Here is a 19,487-nt window from a genome sequence, read left to right on the forward strand (position 1 = left end):
ACCTACTTAAAAGGCAGCTACATTCCTGCATGTCTGGAAACAAAAGATAAAACATATCTTCATAGTCAAAATACAAGGTGTTGACTTCTTTCTCAGCAGGGGATAAAAAGCAATAAAACAATTTCATTTGAAATTAAGGGTTCCTATACTTGACTGGCAGGTTTGTACTTTGAGACATTTTGTGTCCTGAATAAACATGTATGTTACAAAATGAATTGTGTCCCTCCAAAATTCATATGTTGAGGCCTTAACCCCCCTGTGATGGTATTTGGAGGTAGAGCTTTGGGGGGAGGTAATTAGGTTTAGAAGAGTTTATGGGGGGGGGGGAGCCCTATGATGGGATTAGGGTCCTGGTAAGAAGAAGACAGACCAGAATTCTCTCTGTTCATGTAAGGACACAGCAAAGTAGCCATCAGCAAGTCTGGAAGAGAGCCCTCACCAAGGAACTGAATTAATTGGCATCCTGAACTTGGACTTTCTGGAACTGGGAGAAATAAATTCTTGTTGTTTAAGCCACCCAGTCTACAATATTTTCTTATGGCAGCATGAGCTAATACAACACATATCTATTAAATAAATAAAAATAATAATGATCTATTCACACTCATCTACTAAAATTAATCAGTGTACTTGGGTCAGTTACCCAGTGATGTCACTTGAGTGATACAGGCTTCAAGTTAATATTCTGTCCATAAGGGAACTGATTAATAATACACTGTGAAGACCGGGTCATTCACTGGGAAACCAGGGAACAAGGCAAGAACTAAGCTGGGGGGTCTACTGTCAGCAGTTGAGTCTAGAAAGCCACTGGATCAATATCAAAGCCTGGAGTTAAAGAGTTTAGAACAAGACAGAATCTGGGGTCTTTGGGTCAAACAAATCAGATGAGACTTATGTAGGAAAGAAACAATCCCCTGGCCCGTTTAGTCTCATATTCCTATTCTCCAGGGGGAAAAGACCTGGTAATAAGCCATTGTACTAACACATTTGGGGATGAGTATGTATACATCTGCTGCAGTGGAAGGAGTATTACTGTTAAACCGTAACATAGAGAAATCCATCTTTAAAGTCTAGGTAGTAGAAAATCATAAGCCAAAAGTGCTATTGATAAAAATGTGCGTTACAACACACACTGTAGGGTTAACCCAACAACCACAGTAACCTCGGCTGATCATGAATTTAAGCAGCAATTTTCATTAAAAAAAAAAAATAGCAGCAATTAAAAACCATGAGCAGCTAACAACAACATAGATGCCCTTCCTCCAAACTGGTAATTCCAGCTACAACTTGTTTGCGGACAGGCACAGCAGATCTCCACAAATTGCCAAGTACTTTGTGGCAGAGACTAGAAAAATCTGTGTCTTCGAGAAAGCACGGCCAAATTTCAGTTTATGAAGACCAAAGTTTAGTAACTCCCCAAATCATTCAGGAGGTAACTGCTAATAAGCAGCTTCTATAAAAATCAAAGGCTGTGGAATTCTGGGTAATTTGCCAGTAAGAATCATGGAAAGGACCGCATCTGGGGAAGTTTGGGATTTGGTAGGAGGAGTCCACGGCACAGTCAAGAACCCCTGGCTGCTGGGGGGTGGGGTGGGGGGGCTGTGCTGGACCAGCTGTTGCTCTCGGGCAGTTGGGCTCCCGGCTTAGCCTGCTGCCCAAGGTCCACTGGGTTATCAGCTTCCTCCCCCACTCTGGACTGAATAGCTCATGGCTGTCCTGTAACAGCGGATGTCCTGGCTGCTCCGTGAGGCTGTTCGCAATTCCTTCTCGGGAGAGAGAAATGATGTTCCTGGCCATACCATTCTTGAACTAGACCTCTCTCATGTGTACCCAGTTTATAGAATGTGATGATTTAGGAAATGGTGTTAAGCAATAAGGGTCAAATTTTAGCCTCTATATATAATGTGTACATGAGCAAAAATTTGTTTTTATGCCTATTTCTAGGTGTGATATTTAAAAATTTTAAGCATCATGACTTATGCTGACAGAGCTTTCAAAGTGTGGGCTTGAAGCCCGGATGTATCCGTTCTTTCAGGATGCTGGGTCTGGGTGTATCAATAGAGTATGTTAAGAATGTAAAGTCTTTGGGGGCGCCTGGGTGGCACAGCAGCTGGGCGTCTGCCTTCGGCTCAGGGCGTGATCCCAGTGTTGTGGGATCGAGCCCCACGTCAGGCTCCTCCGCTATGAGCCTGCTTCTTCCTCTCTCACTCCCCCTGCTTGTGTTCCCTCTCTCGCTGGCTGTCTCTATCTCTGTCAAATAAATAAATAAAATCTTTAAAAAAAAAAAAAACAATGTAAACTCTTCAAAGACTAATTTCTAAGTTATGCATTTACTTGAAGGATGAAAAATCCCGAGTAAATTTAGCAATGATAAATGTGGACAATGGTTTCCTTTAGCTAAGCCCCCAATTGTTGCCCCTCTTCTTCCTATGAAAGGCTACTTATGCCAGATAATATAGTTTACAAGTTAAAGCATTTATTTTTGACTTGTACGCAAGAACGTATAACAAGTTTCTGAAGAGACAAAAGCTCTAATAACAGGCAATGATAATAGGATAGTTTACAGTAATATCCTAACACCTGTGTATGGTCTATTTTCCATCATGCAGTCAAAAGGAACAGAGCATATGAACATATATCAGAAATCCTAGGGTAATTTTCATTTCTAGGAAAACAGCAAAGGCTATAAACAAAATAAACTGTATTGCTAGACGTTCACATACTCCTAACAAAAGTTTATAATTTCCTGCAAAAGAAACATACCATCTGCTTCAGGATGTGGGTAAGACAAGCATGTTCCTGTGGTAATGATTTCCCAAACAAGAAAAAAGTTAGAAAGGCAAATCTTTGCTAAGCTGCAGACTACCAGGTCTCCTGATTTATGAAAGCAATAAGAATAGAGTAGATAGAACTGTTTAAGAAAAAACTTAGAAATAAATATCCTATAAATTAGCAAAATCTGTCAAATAAAATGACTTTTAATTTACAACAGAAAATATACCTTCACATATTTTAATACTGTCAGAGCATTTACTATGTAGCATGATATTTTAGGTTGACACACTAGACCTACTATATTCCACCACCATACAAAAAAAATGCATGTATATCCCGTAAAGTTCTAGTCAATTCTTAAATAAAAATTCTCTTAATGATACAAATATAGATTCATCCAATTACAATGATGTACATTTAATTTCTCATAAGCTCACTTTCTTTCCTTACCATTTTATCATAAATTCATCTTTTTAAAAATTAAAAAAAATTTTTTAAATTTTATGGAGCCCAGAGTGGGGTTCGAACCCCCCACCCCAAATCAAGACCTGAGCTGAGATCAAAAGTCAGATGCTTAATCAACTGAGCCACCCAGGTGCCCCCATAAATCTATCTTTTTTCAATATTTACATAATAGTGCTATTTCACACTTTGCCCTGTTCATTGTCATTCATTCATTTTATTCATGTGTCCTTTTGACAAACATTCATTGTGTATTTGCTGAATATCAGCAAATGATTAGGTCAAATCATTCTTCCTTCTCTTTTTTCTATGTTGCACTTACTACCCTTATAAACTCATTCAATGATATAATAATGGGCGTCATTCTTCATTCCACAGATGTGTATCTACCTAGAACTTCCATCTGATAGCTATTCATTTTACACCTTTCTTCCTAAAGGTGAGATGAACTTCACTGGGCGAGCAGGGTGGTGAGGAAAGAAATTAATATGTATTATTTGTATCTAACATGCAGTGCACTTGACTAAGTATTTAACACATATTATCTTAAATAAGTTTCATAACAACAAAATAAAGTAGGCATATTATTATCCCCATTTCAAAAATTGGGAAACTGAGCCTCTCCCAGGCTGCCCAAGGTCTCACATTGGTCTGTCTGACCCCAAAGCCTTTTAAACAGTTCTTTAAGCTCGAGTGGCACCCACTACTTTTTCAAATCTCTGAATAAACTTTTTCTTTAATCTATGCTACTCCTAAAACTCAGACCTTCTCCTCTTCCATATGCCTCTAAAAACTACATACTATTTTAATAAATTACTAAAGAAATATCTTTATACAAGGGTTTTTGTAGCAAAGGTAGACAGCTCAGACAAAGAAAATGCTAATGAATAAATTAAAATATTTTAAAAATTCTAAAATCTATCAGCCCTAACAATATATTATGTTTTATTTTTTTCAAACCACTCTCCTACTATTACTGGGAGTAATAGATAACAGATTATGAATAGACTAGGCATTTAAAAATTAGTATAGAAATACAAATTAAACAAGGGAAAAGGCAAAGATAAAATGTCCATTTTTATTAATAGGGATGAAATGACATTAATTAATGTTAAAGAAACACCATGTATTATATTGTATTTTCTCTCATTATTCTGTATTAGTAAGTACCTTATATTCTTCATAATCATTGCTATCGAGCAAGTCCCTCTTCTCCAGTTCTATAAGTTGTTCTGCAGAGGGCTTAGCTGGTAGATGCTTAATAGAGGCTTGCTCATATATGGGCTTTCCATTAAAAAACAGTTCCTTCCAATCATGCATCAACTTATATGGAATCATACTATAGCAAAAAAGATTTAAAAAAAGGTAGAGATGAATCAATGGTTAGTCAAATATACATCTTAAACCTTAGTCTTTCTATTATCATATACATTCCCCATGGTCTGCCGTTTGAGGCTAGGGATTCCATTTACTATTACTGTATATTGCTAATGACTAGTAGAATGTCTTAAACCTAGTAGGTTTGAATGAATCAACGTTACTTCAAGCCACTGGTTCTTCAAACTTTCATAATGACTGTGCCCTAACAGAACAATATATCTGAAAATAATGAGCACTATCCTAAAACTTAGGTTCATCTAAAACAATTCCCAGCTATGACATTAAATGGCTGTGCAATCTTAGGAAATCCTTTAAATGCTCTAATATCAGTGTCTTCCTGTGGAAAATGAACAGACTGAGGATTTTCCAAAGCTCTTTTAGGAGGATAGTTGGTTTCCATATTTGCAAATAATTTGTAATAGAAAAATCAAATGTGTGGTGGTTTTATTGTCATTGTATATTTGGTAACCTTTGAAATTATTTCTCAGTAACTATTTCTATTTAAGTCTGATGAGTGATTAGGACAGGTTGACGGGAAAATAATTTCAAGAAGAACAAAATGCAAAGGAAGGAGTCTGACATGATTCTGATGCATTTCTCTAGAAATGGTTGGACTAGAGCTTGAAATTACAACAAAACAGGTAATATTTCATTTATTTCATTCTGATACATGCCCCATGGATGAAACTTGAAGACATTAGGTTAAATGAAATAAGACAGACGCTAAAAGAGCAAATCGTACACTACTTCATTTATATTAGATACCCAGAATAGACAAATTCACAGAGATCAAAAGTAGAACAGAGGTTTATCAGGGGCTGGAGAGTTATTTAATGGGTACAGCGCTTCAATTTGGAATAATAAAAAAGTTCTGGAGATGGATGGTGGTGATGGTTGCACAATAATGTGAATGTATTACACCACTGAAGTGTGTATCTAAAATGATTAAAAGGGTAAATTTTGTGATGTATGTTTTGCCATAAGAAGAAAAGTAGTATTTCAATTAAAAGTACAACTTCAAATATAATCACCTTATGTTTTCCATTAATAAAATATTTATACTTGCTAAGGCTTACTTTGTAGAGATATGGAAGTTTAGAAATCGATAAGCTCGGGCATAGAAATATTATAACATCAGGATTATTGAAATGACATTGGTTTCTATGGTGAAGTAAGTGATCAAAACTTACATATTGTCCAAAACTTAATCTTACAGTTACTTAGTTAATATCCTATTATCTGAATGTTAATAATTTTAAGAAGCAGTCTAAAAAGTCAGTTCTTCTGAGTAGGCTGATACCAAAAATATATTTGAGCTTTAGAAAAAAATATATACTGATAAAATCTTGTTCAATGAGGTAACAGGAGTTTATCTTGACTGGTAGCAGTGTAGACTAATAAAATATATGTGTCACTGTTGAGTTCAATTGCAATTAAAAGACATGTATCTTAAACAATACACAAAAAATAACTCAAAGTGGATTAAAGACTTGAACGTAAGACCTGAAACCATAAAACCCCCAAAAGAAAACAGGCAGTAAGCTCTTTGACATTGGTCTTGGCAATGATTTTTTTGGATTTGATACCAAAAGCAAAGGCGACAAAAGCAAAAATAAACAAGTGTGACTACATCCAGCTTAAAAGATTCTGCAAGGCAAAGGAAACAATCAACAAAAAGAAAAAGCAATCTACTGCATGGGGGAAAATATTTGCAAATATTTGCAAATCACATACCTGATAATATCCAAACTATAAAGAACTCATACAACTCAATAGCAAAAAAAAGCACACAATCCAATTTTTAAAATTTTCCCAAAGCAGACATAAAGATGGCTAACAGGTACAGGAAAAGATGCTCAACATCACTCATCATCAGGAAAATGCAAATCAAAACCACAATGAGATATCAACTCACACCTGTCAGAATGGCTGGTATCAGAAAGAGAAGAAATAAAAAATAAGGATGTGGAGCAAAGGGAACCCTTGTGTGCTGTTGGTGGGAATGTAAACTGGTGCAGCCACTGTGGAAAACAGTGGGTTCTCAAGAAGATCTCAGTCTAGGTAATTTGAGATGTGTACACATTTACTGGGTCACCTTATCTTTGTCCTTGTGGAATCACTTTCACTGAGATCTACTGTGATGTCATTCCCCTTTAGCTTTCATCAAGGAATGTCATAAGAAATAAGTCTATGAAGCCAGATGATACATTTGCTTAAAAGATATTCCTGAGGACATTCTCCACTAGATCCACCACACTACTCAGAGCACCTTGGCGGGGGGGGGGAGGGGTACCACATGAATGAACTATTGTTCTAAACTGAGTGCCAAGAAAAGTTCCATATTTTGTAAGGAACAAGAATGGAAAAAAGGAAATACATGACAGATTGTATTTCCCTTTTTACTTTGGCTATCAGGAAGCTCAGATAAAGTTTGCAGCTCAGGTGCAGCAACTGGCAAATCTCCTGCTGCCAATATAACCGTGTGCCAGTTTATTCCTTGATCTTAACTTTCTATTTTAATTTGGATTTTCCTTTTTCTTATCCTGGAATATTATTAATATATTTTGTATTGTTGAATATTTCCATAGAAATGCATTCCTTTTACAAATAAAGTACAATGAAAATAAATAGATTTAATGACCAGTAAAATAATCTTCAAGTAATTCCAGTCTTTTAGGAAGTTCCAAGTGTTTCAAATAAATTATCATAGTTGTCTTTATAAATTATAATTCAGACATAAAGTTTAAATGTTAAAAGACACATAAATATACCTTAAATAAGGCTCATCAGTGGAATCTAGGTATCCTGGACCCCACTTAGTGTTTTTTCAAGAAAAATTTTTGTCTCTCTTATCAACTGAGTGTCTACATTACAATCTTACCCTTTCTCACTTTCTGTGATGTCTCTACTATAGTGATTATAAAAAACAACACTTACTTATTTGTCAACATCCGGTAGTCCGCCACTTTAGTGGACAAATCAAGTATTTGGTCCAAAATTTCTGCACATATTGTGTAATGCTTTTTGTAACGAGCTTGAGCTCTTTCCACAGCAATCTGTTCATGAATTTCCTTCTCTCTGATGGCTTGTTCCTCAAAATCAATCTTGGCTTGTCTGGCCAAAGCCTAAGAAGGCAGACATTTTTAAGGTGATGTCACTGTGTGATGATTCACATGAAAATAATATTATCATTTCAATAGGCAAAAAAATTATCTAAATAGAACGAAACATCCTTTTACACCAAGAAAAACTTAGTCACGAAAGAGTGCTTTGTCTTTCTCAACTGCTGAGTATGATGGAAAGATGATATCAGAAATATTCCACCTTTAGCTTATCTTATCAGCCAAATATAATACAGAGAAAAGTGGTCTAACTGTGGAAAACCCAATGTAGATTAATGATAAATTGGATCTTAAGTGTTGAAAAAGCAACCTTGATTCAAGGGCTGCAAATAGTCAGGGATCACAGAGAAACAGGCAAGTCTGTACCAGACCCTAGCACAGCTGGCCCCTTGGAACCCAAGGAGCTTTAACCTGACCTATCTGCTCGGCCCGGCCAATGCCACCCCCCACCCCCCACCCCCGTCTTTTAGCGACAGAGTTCTACGATACTGATTTATACTTACAAAATATTTCGAAAGATTCCTGATATTACTGGCTTGAGAATTTCTCACAAGCATCAACAAATGTTAAATGTATTTAGACAACAACAACAAAACCATTCTGCTGTTATAGCCTTAATAAATTGGTAAAATGCACTCATAGAGAACATTTATTTCTGCAGAAAGTAATGAAATACAGTTTGTCATGACCCTCTGCTTTGGTTTGCACTATTATTTTGTTTAGAGAAACCCTTTCTTCACACCAAGTGCAAAGGTCAAACTCAGCATGACTAAATGCTGCTTTTTGGGTTTTTTTTGTTTTGTTTTTTTAAAGATTTTTTATTTTTATTTATTAGAGACAGCCAGTGAAAGAGGGAACACAAGCAGGGGGAGTGGGAGAGGAAGAAGCAGGCTCACAGCGGCGGAGCCTGATGTGGGGCTCGATCCCATAACGCCGGGATCACGCCCTGAGCCGAAGGCAGACGCTTAACCGCTGTGCCACCCAGGCGCCCCTAAATGCTGCTTTTTGAATAGCTATCCCAGCTCTTTGAGAAATTCCATCCTGTGCTAACATGCTCCAGAAACAAGACTTGCCTCCTGTAACTTAACCCAATGAGTATAAAATGGACATGAACTTGGGCCTTGGAGGAGCTGCCATCAGTCAAGTCCCAGCCTGTAGACAGAAGTCAAGTCCTAGGCTCCTAGCCCAAGCCTCCCTCAGCCTCCATGTCCTCAGCGTGAAGTGGGATATTAAGAAGACTTGGCATACACAGAAAAACTCACCAAACCATCCCGTTGGGGCAAATATTTCTTATGATACTACTCACACATGACTAAATGCTTGACAAAGGACTGCTTTTGTCCACTGAACTAAATGGAAGGTTCATTTGTTTTTGTTATTTTTTTTTTTTTTTAATTTTATTGGGAAAGTGGTTGGGCTGGGTGACCCCTGAGGTCAGTCCTGGACATTTGGCAAATGCAGGAATCACACCAGACTTTGTTATTGCTGTATTGTTCTGTAGGCCCCGTCTTCCTAGGGAAAGCATACCATTTAAGTACAAAGCGTTACGGTGTGCTTCCTCACCTGTGAAGAGGTCAGAGGAAGAGGCAGCTAAAAGAGCAGGAGTAGCCAGATGAGAACTTGCGAGTGTGAAGGTGCTTGACTGCAGAGTGCCTGTAAAGCAGGCGGAAATGTTTCAGGTGGGAAGGGACCCAAGTCTTGCAGGGACCGGTGGAATGATCCTAGCAGGAAGGCAGCAGCTTTCACCTCAGGGCTCTCTCCCTCCCTCCCTCCATGTCTTCCTTCCTTCTTTTTAGCTACTAGTCTACCTTTACCCCACCCCGCTGCCCTGTGCTAAACCCACCACAATTTCCTGTCGCATTACAGCAAACTGGGTTGAAGCCCTAAAAAAAGAAAGAAGGAAAAGGAAAAAGGAAGTCTGTGGGAGGTAGTCAGTCTCGGTGGTTATAAGCCCAGACTCTGGAGTCTGCTAAAGCCGGCTGTGCTCCTGCCTACACCACTGACAGGCCGTGTGAAGGCGAGCTTTCTAAGCCTTGTTTCCCTTATGTGTAAAATGTAGACAAAGGGGCACCTGGGTGGCTCTGTCGTTAGCGTCTACATTCAGCTCAGGTCATGATCCTAGGGTCCTGGGATCAAGCCCCGCATTGGGCTCCCTGCTTGGCGGGAAGCCTGCTTCTCCCTCTCCCACTCCTCCTGCTTGTGCTCTCTCTCTCTGTCTCTCTCTCTGTCAAATAAATAAAATCTTAAAAAATAAAATAAAATAAAATGTAGACCAGGATAGTGTTCACTTCTGATGGCTGTTGGGAGAATTATATATGCATGTGATAAACATAGCTCAATGCTGGACTCACGATAAGTGCTCAAAAAATGTTAAATATTATTATAATTAAGTACTACTACTAATAATAGGTAGAATAGAAATTTGAAATCAGAAACACTTAATATAGATGCCCAATTACCTTAGAGGATGAGATAAGCAGATTTAATCTAAATACAAAACCAAAACAGACAAAAATTGATGATGGACAACAGAAAGTTCTCTCTCTCTCTCTCTCTCCCTTCCCACACTACTGTTCACCCCACCACCACCACCCCGGCCTTTCTTGAAATGTACCAGACATTGGCCTCAGCCCTGGGGAAACAGTAGTGAGCAGAAGCAAACACGATCCCTTTCTTCATGGAGTTTACATCCAGTGGGAGAGGCAGTGAAAAAGCCACACAATGAATGTATACTTGTATGATATGGGTCACCGGGAAGGATGACGGAGTATGACCCATCACAGGAGGCCCGACCTAGATAAGAAGTGGCCTGTGCACAGAGTTCTGAAAGATGAGGGTTAGCTGGGGAAAGGCATGAGGCAAGAAGGGGAATAGCAGAAGAAATGACTTGTTTGAGGATCTGAGAGCAGACCAGTATGGCCAGAGTCCGGGAGATACAAGGGAGCAAGGTACGAGTAGGGATCTGGTCGAAGAGAAGCCATGGGTGGGTTTTTGAGTAAGAGGGTAATGGTCAAAACTGAGAGTCAAGAAGATTCCTCTGGCTGCACAATGGTGGAGGATTTGGAGATGATAGTAGGGCAGGTAATTTGTCCAAGTCATCTCTAATTTCCTCTTCCTTCATTTCTAACAGGTCTTTTTAAACTCCTGCTCCAGGGAACTTCTTCAGGACAGAAGAGTAGAAACTGTTGGAAACTCCTTCTCACTTTCAAGGACTATATTCAAAGGCAAATTAATCTAGGTCACTCCAAGGGAGAGGAGAGGAGGGAAGATTTTGATAGCAAAGAGAAAGAGGAAGAGATGTGCACCCACTCCCTGGCACTTCCTAGGGAGCAGCACTGACTCAGAAGGGAGCATGTGAGGGACCAACAAAAGCTGGAACAGCCTCTCTGAAGACATGTGCCACAGGAGGCAATGTGTGGGCTGGGGTAACTGAGGTCTCAAAAGCAACAGGCTGGGCAGTGTTTCTCTGATGACCTGGCCTGTGACCTGGGGCACCGTGCATCTCTGTGGGCAGAGGTGGATTGCTGGAGTTCAAGCTTAGGGTGATTTAAACAATATAAAGAATGTTGCGTTCTTGCATACCCCAATTAGTTGCTAATTCATAGTCACTCAAAATGGATGAAGGAGACCACTGTAGTAGCAGTAGTAGTAGCAGTAGTAGAGACTGGGGTGGTGGTGTAGACACAGGGAAAAATGGACAAATTGAAGAGATATTTAGCACATGAAATTGACAGGACTGAGTGATGTTTTAGAAATGGAAGAGAGGGTGAAGCAGGGTTCAAGTGGATCTTGAGGTTTTGCACCTGTGTAACCGAATAAACAGGGTTGCCATTTATGGAAATACGGAAATTTGAAAAAGACCAGTTTAGTAGAAAGGGTCATATATTTGGCTTTAACGTGTTGAATTTGAGGTGTCGCTGAGATATAGGAGTAGAGATGTCAGGAGAGCAGCTGAACATATGGGTCTTTACTGCAGGGGACAAGATATAAATGCATGAGTTGTCTACTGCAGCAATTACGTACCATGGTTGTGCATTAAGAGGTTGTCTGAGGAAATAACAGAGGAGCAAAGAAAGAGGCCTAGAACTGAGCTTTAAGGAACCCTGACATTGAATGTTTTGGTATTAGAGGAGAATGAGCCTACAAAGAAGGCCAAAAAGGGGCAGCCAATGAAATAGGAAGAAAACCAGGAGAGTGCTTCCACAGCAGAACTAAACAGAAAGGGACCATGTAATAGCAGATTAATAATATTGATAATATTATTAATAGCCTATAATAGCCTGTATCATTAACAGACTTTTTATTTTTTAATTTTTTTTGGAATATTTATTTATTTATTTGAAAGAGAGAGAGAGAGAGTGAGAGCAGGGGAAGGAGTAGAGGAAGAGGGAGAAAATCCCAAGCAGACTCCCCACTGAGTGTGGAGCCCGATGCAGGGCTTGATCCCACGACCCTGAGATCATGACCTGAGCCGAAAGCGAAAGTCGGATGCTTAATTGACTGAGCCACCCAGGTGCCCCATTAACAGACTTTATAAATTTGTAATAGGATAAAAGGTATTTCTAGAATTCTCCTCCTTCTCCACCACAAACAATAACAAAAACTAAAAAAAAAAAAAAAAAAAAAAAAAAAAAAAAAAAAACCAGTAACGAGTAATAAAAACAATTTAAAAAACTTCTTCACAAAAGTGAAGCAGTAGAATGATCTGCTGTGAGGAACAAAATGTATTTTGTTTATTTAGTGCATGAGACTAGGAAGAAAAGAAAGGTAACAGTGTTCCTCTGGCAACTTCACTTCAGTATTTATTTCTCTGGCTCCTACTTACACACCAGCCACTGTTGATGTAGGAGGTGATAAATTCAGTGTTTGAGGAGATAACCCGTGAAATCCAGCCACCTCACAGAGAGGGGTGCCAGGGAAGCAGACACCTCAGCTTTAAGGAAAGGTAATCATCGTGAGAGAAAGGGATATACTTTTTCAGATGCTACAGAACCTCACAGTTCTGGTCTCTGAGGCCTGAGCGTCCCAATCCTCCGAAGTCAGTTCAAGCCTGGTTAAAGAGAAAAGCAGGTAGTGCTTCTTATCACAGTGAGCCCAGTCCTGCTATAAATGCTTTGCTATTCTGCACTTCATTAACCGGGCTTGAAGCAGACACATTTTTCAATAGGCACTTAGAAAGATTAGCTAAACACATCATTTGTAATGTAAGCGAATGCCATTCAATCCATTCAAGTTCACTCTTGTCAAAAAAGAGGGATGAAACAATTATCCAGATAATTCAGCTCTTGAAGAGGACTCTTGAAATCAGTGATCCTGCAGCTCAAATTCATGGAGTCATGGAGGTATTAGTTCTTCACCCCTACCCCTCACATTTCAGCTATGTCTATTCTACGAAAGGCAAAAGCACCATTTTCCTGACTTTCAAATGACATTTCTAAAAATTGCATAATTTTGGCAAAAGCTATATTTATTTTCATGGAATATCATAGTGCAAACCATGAATCTGATAAATAAAACATTCCCTTCCTATTTTTTATGAGGTTTTCTCTTCTATTCAGCCTAGTTTTGTGACTACTTTATGGCAGTAAAGACAGGCTATCTCAAGGGCCACTCCCATGAGTTCTGTATTTCTTCAATCAAATCTGGACCAACAGATTGAATAAATCTGAAATATCTCCGGTAGGAAATAGGCAAGAAGTACATAATCCGTTGATAAAATAGACCTATTTTGATTATCAGAATCCATATATACATAAAGATAAGGAAAAATATTAATGTATTAAATAATCAAAAGATTAGATATTTTGATTTTCAGAGCTATAAAAGGGCCTCGATCCTTCTGGATCTTGGTGCCTATGTGCCATTCTCAAATACAATCAACCAGAGTACCCTGGATAAGTGGCCTATTTGGGTTTGGAGGAAGGAATAATACACTATGGGCCTGATAAAACCCTGTTTTATCAGAAAGCAAGGAATTATTTATTAAAGACTGATGGTATCTTATAAAAAGGAGGCAGCTTAAAAATGCTCTCACTGCCTGAGAATGTTCACCTAGAATAATGAACACCAATACCATCCTAGTAAACTTCACAGATTTTAAAGGAAAATAAAGTTCTGTATACATCTAGAAAAATGGAGTGATCACACAAGGAATTGAAAATTAGATTATCATTAATCTTTTTGACAATAGCACTTTTACCTGAAGAAAATATTCAAGGAAAGAAAATGTGAACTAGGAATTTTATATACAGCAAAACTGACAATCAGGTATAAAAGGCATATACTGTCATCAGTATACAATACACAATACCCAATACAACACACAGGGAATATTGTTCCCTGAGCCCTCGTTGAGGAATCTACTGGAGAATGCGTTTCAGGCAACCAAAATGACCAAAGACGCGTGGACATAAAGATGGGTGGTGAACATCAAATATGGGTGGAATCAAGACTAAAGGGGGAGAGTGTAATATGTAGAAACTCTATGCACTGTCAATTAGTTATACAAAAGTAAAAATGGGGAGATAAGAGAGAAGTCATATGAAAATTAGCTCTTTTTAAGTGACTGCCAACTAAAGGCCACTTTGTTTACCTTGACTTGGTAGAAAGGATCAGAAGTAACCTTAGACAGATTTTTAAGGGAGCTATTGTTTACCGCTTCTCGATCAAGAGCATCCTGGAAATCTTTAAGTCGTCTTTCTTCATACTGCTTTTCTCGGAAAATTCTGTTCTGCCACAAAACTTCCTTTTCATGCCGAACATGCATGAGCTGCACGGCGATCCTGCGCTCCTGCTGGGACTGCCGCATCAGCCGGTTGATCAGCTGCTCCTTCCGATACGCCTCCTGAAAACACCATTGGAGGAGCCAATTATTTGTCAAGGCCGTGTCCAAATTTCCCATTGGGTTAAGAAGCCTGTGTATAAATGATGTGCACAAGGCAGAGTATTTCTCCATCTGCTTCTGTCATTTGATTTAGATTTGAACATGGCAAAAGTCAAGTTATAAAATGGAAGATTTCCAACAAAGGTTGTACCGTCTTGGTATCTGGAAGCATTAGGGTCTTGCAAGTCACCATTATTTCAGATGAATTATTGCTTTGTTTAAAATCCACTAAAGATAATTTAGGTGACTGTTTTCAAGGTTTTATAAACAAAGGTTATGATTCTCAATTTATAAGCAACTAAAGATAATTTAGGTGACTGTTTTCAAGGTTTTATAAACAAAGGTTATGATTCTCAATTTATAAGCATGTTTTCAGAAATTTGAAATTCCTGAAATAAGTACTCGTTGTAAAAACAAATGCAGACTTTGGCTGAAGGTGGCAGATCCGGTTAGTTGCCAGTGTGGACATCTCACTACCTGTGTGAGGAAAAGCTGCCATCTGATGGAATGGGAAGACTGGAGGAGAGTCTAAGGGGCCAGGACCTACTGCTTGTCTCAGAAAATCTGATTGGTTGTAATCTGAAAGCGAAACTAGATGCATTCTCCTGGCTCTCTTGTCGATTTCAAGAGAGTAGAAGGGGAGTCAGTACGTGAGCAGTGGAAAAACGCATTAAATCGGGCATCAGAAGCCATTGCAGCCCCAGTTAATACCATTAATTGTCTGTGTGGCCTTGGACAAGTAACTTGGATTTTCACGGCCTACTTCTTGACAGGTGAAATGAGGGGTTTAGGTGGAAGATGATCTCCAAAACCCCTTCAAGCTCTAATTCTGTCTAAACAGAGACATCATGTGGAAGGAGGAGGTAATTAAAGTTCTCAAGGGGGAAGACATAAAAGAATGCTGTAACCTTGGAGTTGTCCATTTAACAATCGATAATCCAACTATTTAGGAAGAAAATCTAGCACTATTAGTGACATTGTTTCAAATGATTTCTGCCACTATGATATTATGGGAGACATACCCTATATATTTTAGAATCTGGATGCAAATAATAATAACACTCTAATAAATTCCAAAACTTGAACCTGGGAATTATACAAAAATGTAGATTAAATAAAATTTCAACTGCAAATAAATATGAAATTTTTAGTAACATATATAAGATAAAAAATAAAATCATCAACAACTTTAAAACATATGTCTAATCTAATGATAAAATTCTAGAACCTTTAATATTAATCATTTGTTTCCTTTTGAGAACCAGTAGCAGAGCTGAGGCAGAATATAAAAATGGCCACGAATTCTTCAGTTTTCTTCATCCATATCCTTGCAATGGTATCCTGCAGTTATTCTTATCAAAAAGTAGAATATATTTCTCCACTCCTTAAATTCAGGTTATGGGGTAACCATTCGATTTCAATTGACCAATGGGACATTAGCAAAAAAAACAAAAAGCAAAAAACAACAACAAAAAAACAACAAAAAAGTCCCTCACACATGGGATCTGATTTTCTTTAATCCCATCCCACCACTGCCACCACATTTTCTGGTCTGCAAGAAAATGAGAGACCATGTAGGGAGAGGCTCTGGTCTTCCCAGCTGGACCCCATGAAGCTCCAGCCAACACACCAGCTGACCAAAGACACATGGGAGACGCCAGCTGAGCCCAGCCCAAACTGCCTACCACATTTTGGGGTGGTTTTGGGTACATAAGGCACAGTCACAACCATATTTTTTTAAAAATATAGCCTTGATTTATCATTCCAAGTGAATTCTATAATTAGTATAGAATATATTCTATAATTTGGTTGTTTATATGGCAAGGCAATTTAGTTGTCCAGATGAGATCTAGTCATTCTGACCCTTATAAAGAACAAACTGGATTGGTCATTAACTGTTTTGATTACTGACAACACATTATAGTTAGAAAGAGAAAAAGAAAAGGAAATCACTGTTGAATGCTGAGTCAATGCTATGGATATGAAGCCTTAATATGAAGAACCATCAAGTGCATTAAGACCTGCACCCAAAACTTGGGTGGAAAAGATTTAATTATTTTTATTCCATTGTACAAGTAGTTCATATTTTAGAAATAGACTTTTTCCCAAAAATTTCACTGGGATGTGTGGAACACATTTTCTCATAGAAAGATACAGGCTATGGATAGGTGCTCACTGAGTGTCTGTTTAACCCTTAACGTAGATGAAATATTCTATATTTGAAATGAATAAAATAAAATATTTTCTCTTTTAATTATATTTTGGGGGAAATTTAGACAGATATACAATCCAAAATACCCTCAATTTGAATACCAGGCCCTCTGCCTCCCCCAGGAGCTGGAGCCAGGGGTTTACCCTGCTCTGTGCCACGCTCAGAACTCCGAAGATGCCCGAGCAGCTCTTGTGGAGGAATGGGGTCCTGCAGGAAAGACCTGGAAGCTAAATATTCTAGGGTGTTTGGGTTAGGAAGTGGGGGAGGGGTCTGATGTTCAAACAGAGGTTCCAAGGAAATAATGCAGAACAGGTTTGGGAAGATGTAGATAGTCGAGTTGGAGCGAATCTCAAGAACCAGCCAAGATGCTAGTTAAATGACCACAGAACCAGCTGGGAGCTCAGTTGGGTTGACAGTTTGAGCATCTCTGTTTAAATGCCTATGAAGTACTTTAAACCCATCAAGTCCTAAACTAAACTCACCAACTCCCCTTCAGTCTTAGTCCTCCCCCAGTATGTCCCCATCTCAGTTGATGACCCTATAAAGCTATGACCTAAATGTTAGTGCCATCCGAAGTTTATTCCTCTCTTCTCATTCCTAATATCCAGTTCTTGAAGAAGTAGTCTATTTTACCTCTTGTGTATGTTTTTAAATCACGCGCACTCCATTCTATACCTATGGGACACTGCCCCTACTGTGAACAATATCAGCCTCTCCTCTACCATGCCTTCCCCCCCACCCTTCTTCAAAACCCATCCAAAAAACTCAAAGTGATCTTTCTGACCCTAAGTCTCATCATTTCATTCATGTAGTCACATTTCTTATGAGTCACGAGGCAGGCTAACGACTTGAGCTCAGGTCTCTGGCTCTCTCTTCACAAGCCCCTCTAGAGCATCGTACACAAACCCCAGGGGGAAACCGCAACAACCTGGAAGCTAGAGATATTTAGAGGCATTGTGGGTAGATGCAGTACAAATAGGGCCAGAATAAAAGCATCCAGGGCTGACAGCAGATCCACATCATGCTCTCAAAACGCAGCAGGTCCTTGAGAGAAGGAAAAGAAATCCCAGCCCTGACAAATAGCGTTTTGGAAGAGAGAAGGATGGATAGGAAAACAGGCCATGTTGCATGTGGGGATTTCACAGTCCACCACTGTGACACAGGCACTTGTGTCAGCTGTGCAGGGAAGCTGGGGACGCTACACTTAATAGAAAGGAGGCAGTGGGAGTGGAGGTCGCTTGCTGCATACCCCAGGCTGATTGAAGGAATAGCAGCTTTCCCAAACCCTGAAAAGAAAGAGTTCCCTTGATGAAAATATCCAGAGTACTAACTCACTTTAATGTCCTTTAGGTTGCTGGATCCCTGAACAAATCTCTGGCTAGAGCCTTGAAAAACCAATGCGAATAGCATCCTGGTACAAAGTGAGGAAAGTCAGAAAGAATTCATGCACCCCATTTTCCAGGTAAATATCAGGTCTCGATTATATAAGCAAAAAAATAGAAAAAAGCCTAGCAGCCAATACACAAGTAGGTCATAACACAAATGGAAGTGTGTTCAAAATTCCATTGCTAGTTAATGAAACTTGAAATAGGTAGTTATTTTACAATCTACTTTTTAATCATCTAATTTCCAGAATCTGTAATTCTTCTAATTAAAAGAGACTATCAAGTAAAGTGAGGATACATTCTGGAATCGTGTGAATCTGAAGTAAGAAATAACTTTTTACCACAGAGATGACAGTTATTTATTTTTTCATTTTTTTGGAGTTTTTCTTGAATAAAGGAGTGAATCCATGGAGAAATAGTTTAACTTCTTCATACTTATGAGAAGCCAGTCTTTCATATTTTAGACATGCAAATTTGTCCTATTTACATTCACATCTCAAATCACCTTCCTCCCCAAGTTTATTCCTCTGCATCATCTTCCATATTGCAGCAAATGCCACCTCCATCCACCCAGCTGCCCAACCGTGACATCTGGCCTCTCACCCCACTTTTTCACTGCCCCATGTCTAATGAACCACTCATACCTATTGATTTTACTACTAAAATAGCTCCTGAAGCCACTTCTCTCCATCTCCACTGCCACTACCCTAAATTTAAACTGGGATAACTTCTTTCATAGAAGAAACTCAGTGAACATGTGTTCAATTTAAGAGTTGATGGATGATTCTCAAACTATAGCTGTATTAAACTACCTAGAGGGCCTGTTAGCACAGGTTACTGGGCCCCACCCCAAACCTGTGATTTGAGTTTGATTCAGTAAATCTGAGGTGAGGTCCAGTTATTTACATTACTAAAAATTTCCAGATGATTGATGCTGCTGGTCCAGGAATCACACTTTGAGAACCACTAGAGTAAACGAATAACCAAACTGAGAGGACTAACAACTTCTCCATGTTGTTTTCATTAAAAAGTTCCCTTTTTGATAATCTCAATAGATGCAGAAAAAGCATCTGAAAAAAATTCAGTATCCCATCAAGATAAAAACTCTCAAAAAATTAAGGTAGAGAAGGAATGTAACTCAATATAATGAAGGCCATATATGACAAGCCCACAGCTAACATCATAATCAATGATATGATGCTAAAAGCTGTCAGGTTGTCAGCATTCCTTTAAGATCTGGAATAAGACAAAGATGCTTATTCTCACCA

The 19,487-nt window shown here is 38.8% G+C and overlaps 1 protein-coding gene across 3 annotated transcripts in view; it reads right to left on the reverse strand.

Moving 5' to 3' along the window:
- LOC123785470 (sperm flagellar and cilia associated 2) overlaps positions 1–19,487 on the reverse strand; it is a 135,365-nt gene that overhangs the window by 83,481 nt on the left and 32,397 nt on the right. For all 3 annotated transcript variants that reach the window (XM_087867937.1, XM_087867939.1, XM_087867938.1), the window contains 3 exons: positions 14,395–14,583; positions 7,555–7,742; positions 4,408–4,576 (listed from right to left, as the gene is read on the reverse strand). In XM_087867937.1, the coding sequence (XP_087724063.1) occupies positions 4,408–4,576; positions 7,555–7,742; positions 14,395–14,583 (546 nt within the window). The remainder of the gene's footprint in view (positions 1–4,407; positions 4,577–7,554; positions 7,743–14,394; positions 14,584–19,487) is intronic.

The sequence above is a fragment of the Ursus americanus genome, chromosome 15, assembly GCF_024610735.1.
Source record: "Ursus americanus isolate L20-20 chromosome 15, mUrsAme1.1.p, whole genome shotgun sequence".
Classification (NCBI taxonomy): Eukaryota; Metazoa; Chordata; class Mammalia; order Carnivora; family Ursidae; genus Ursus; species Ursus americanus.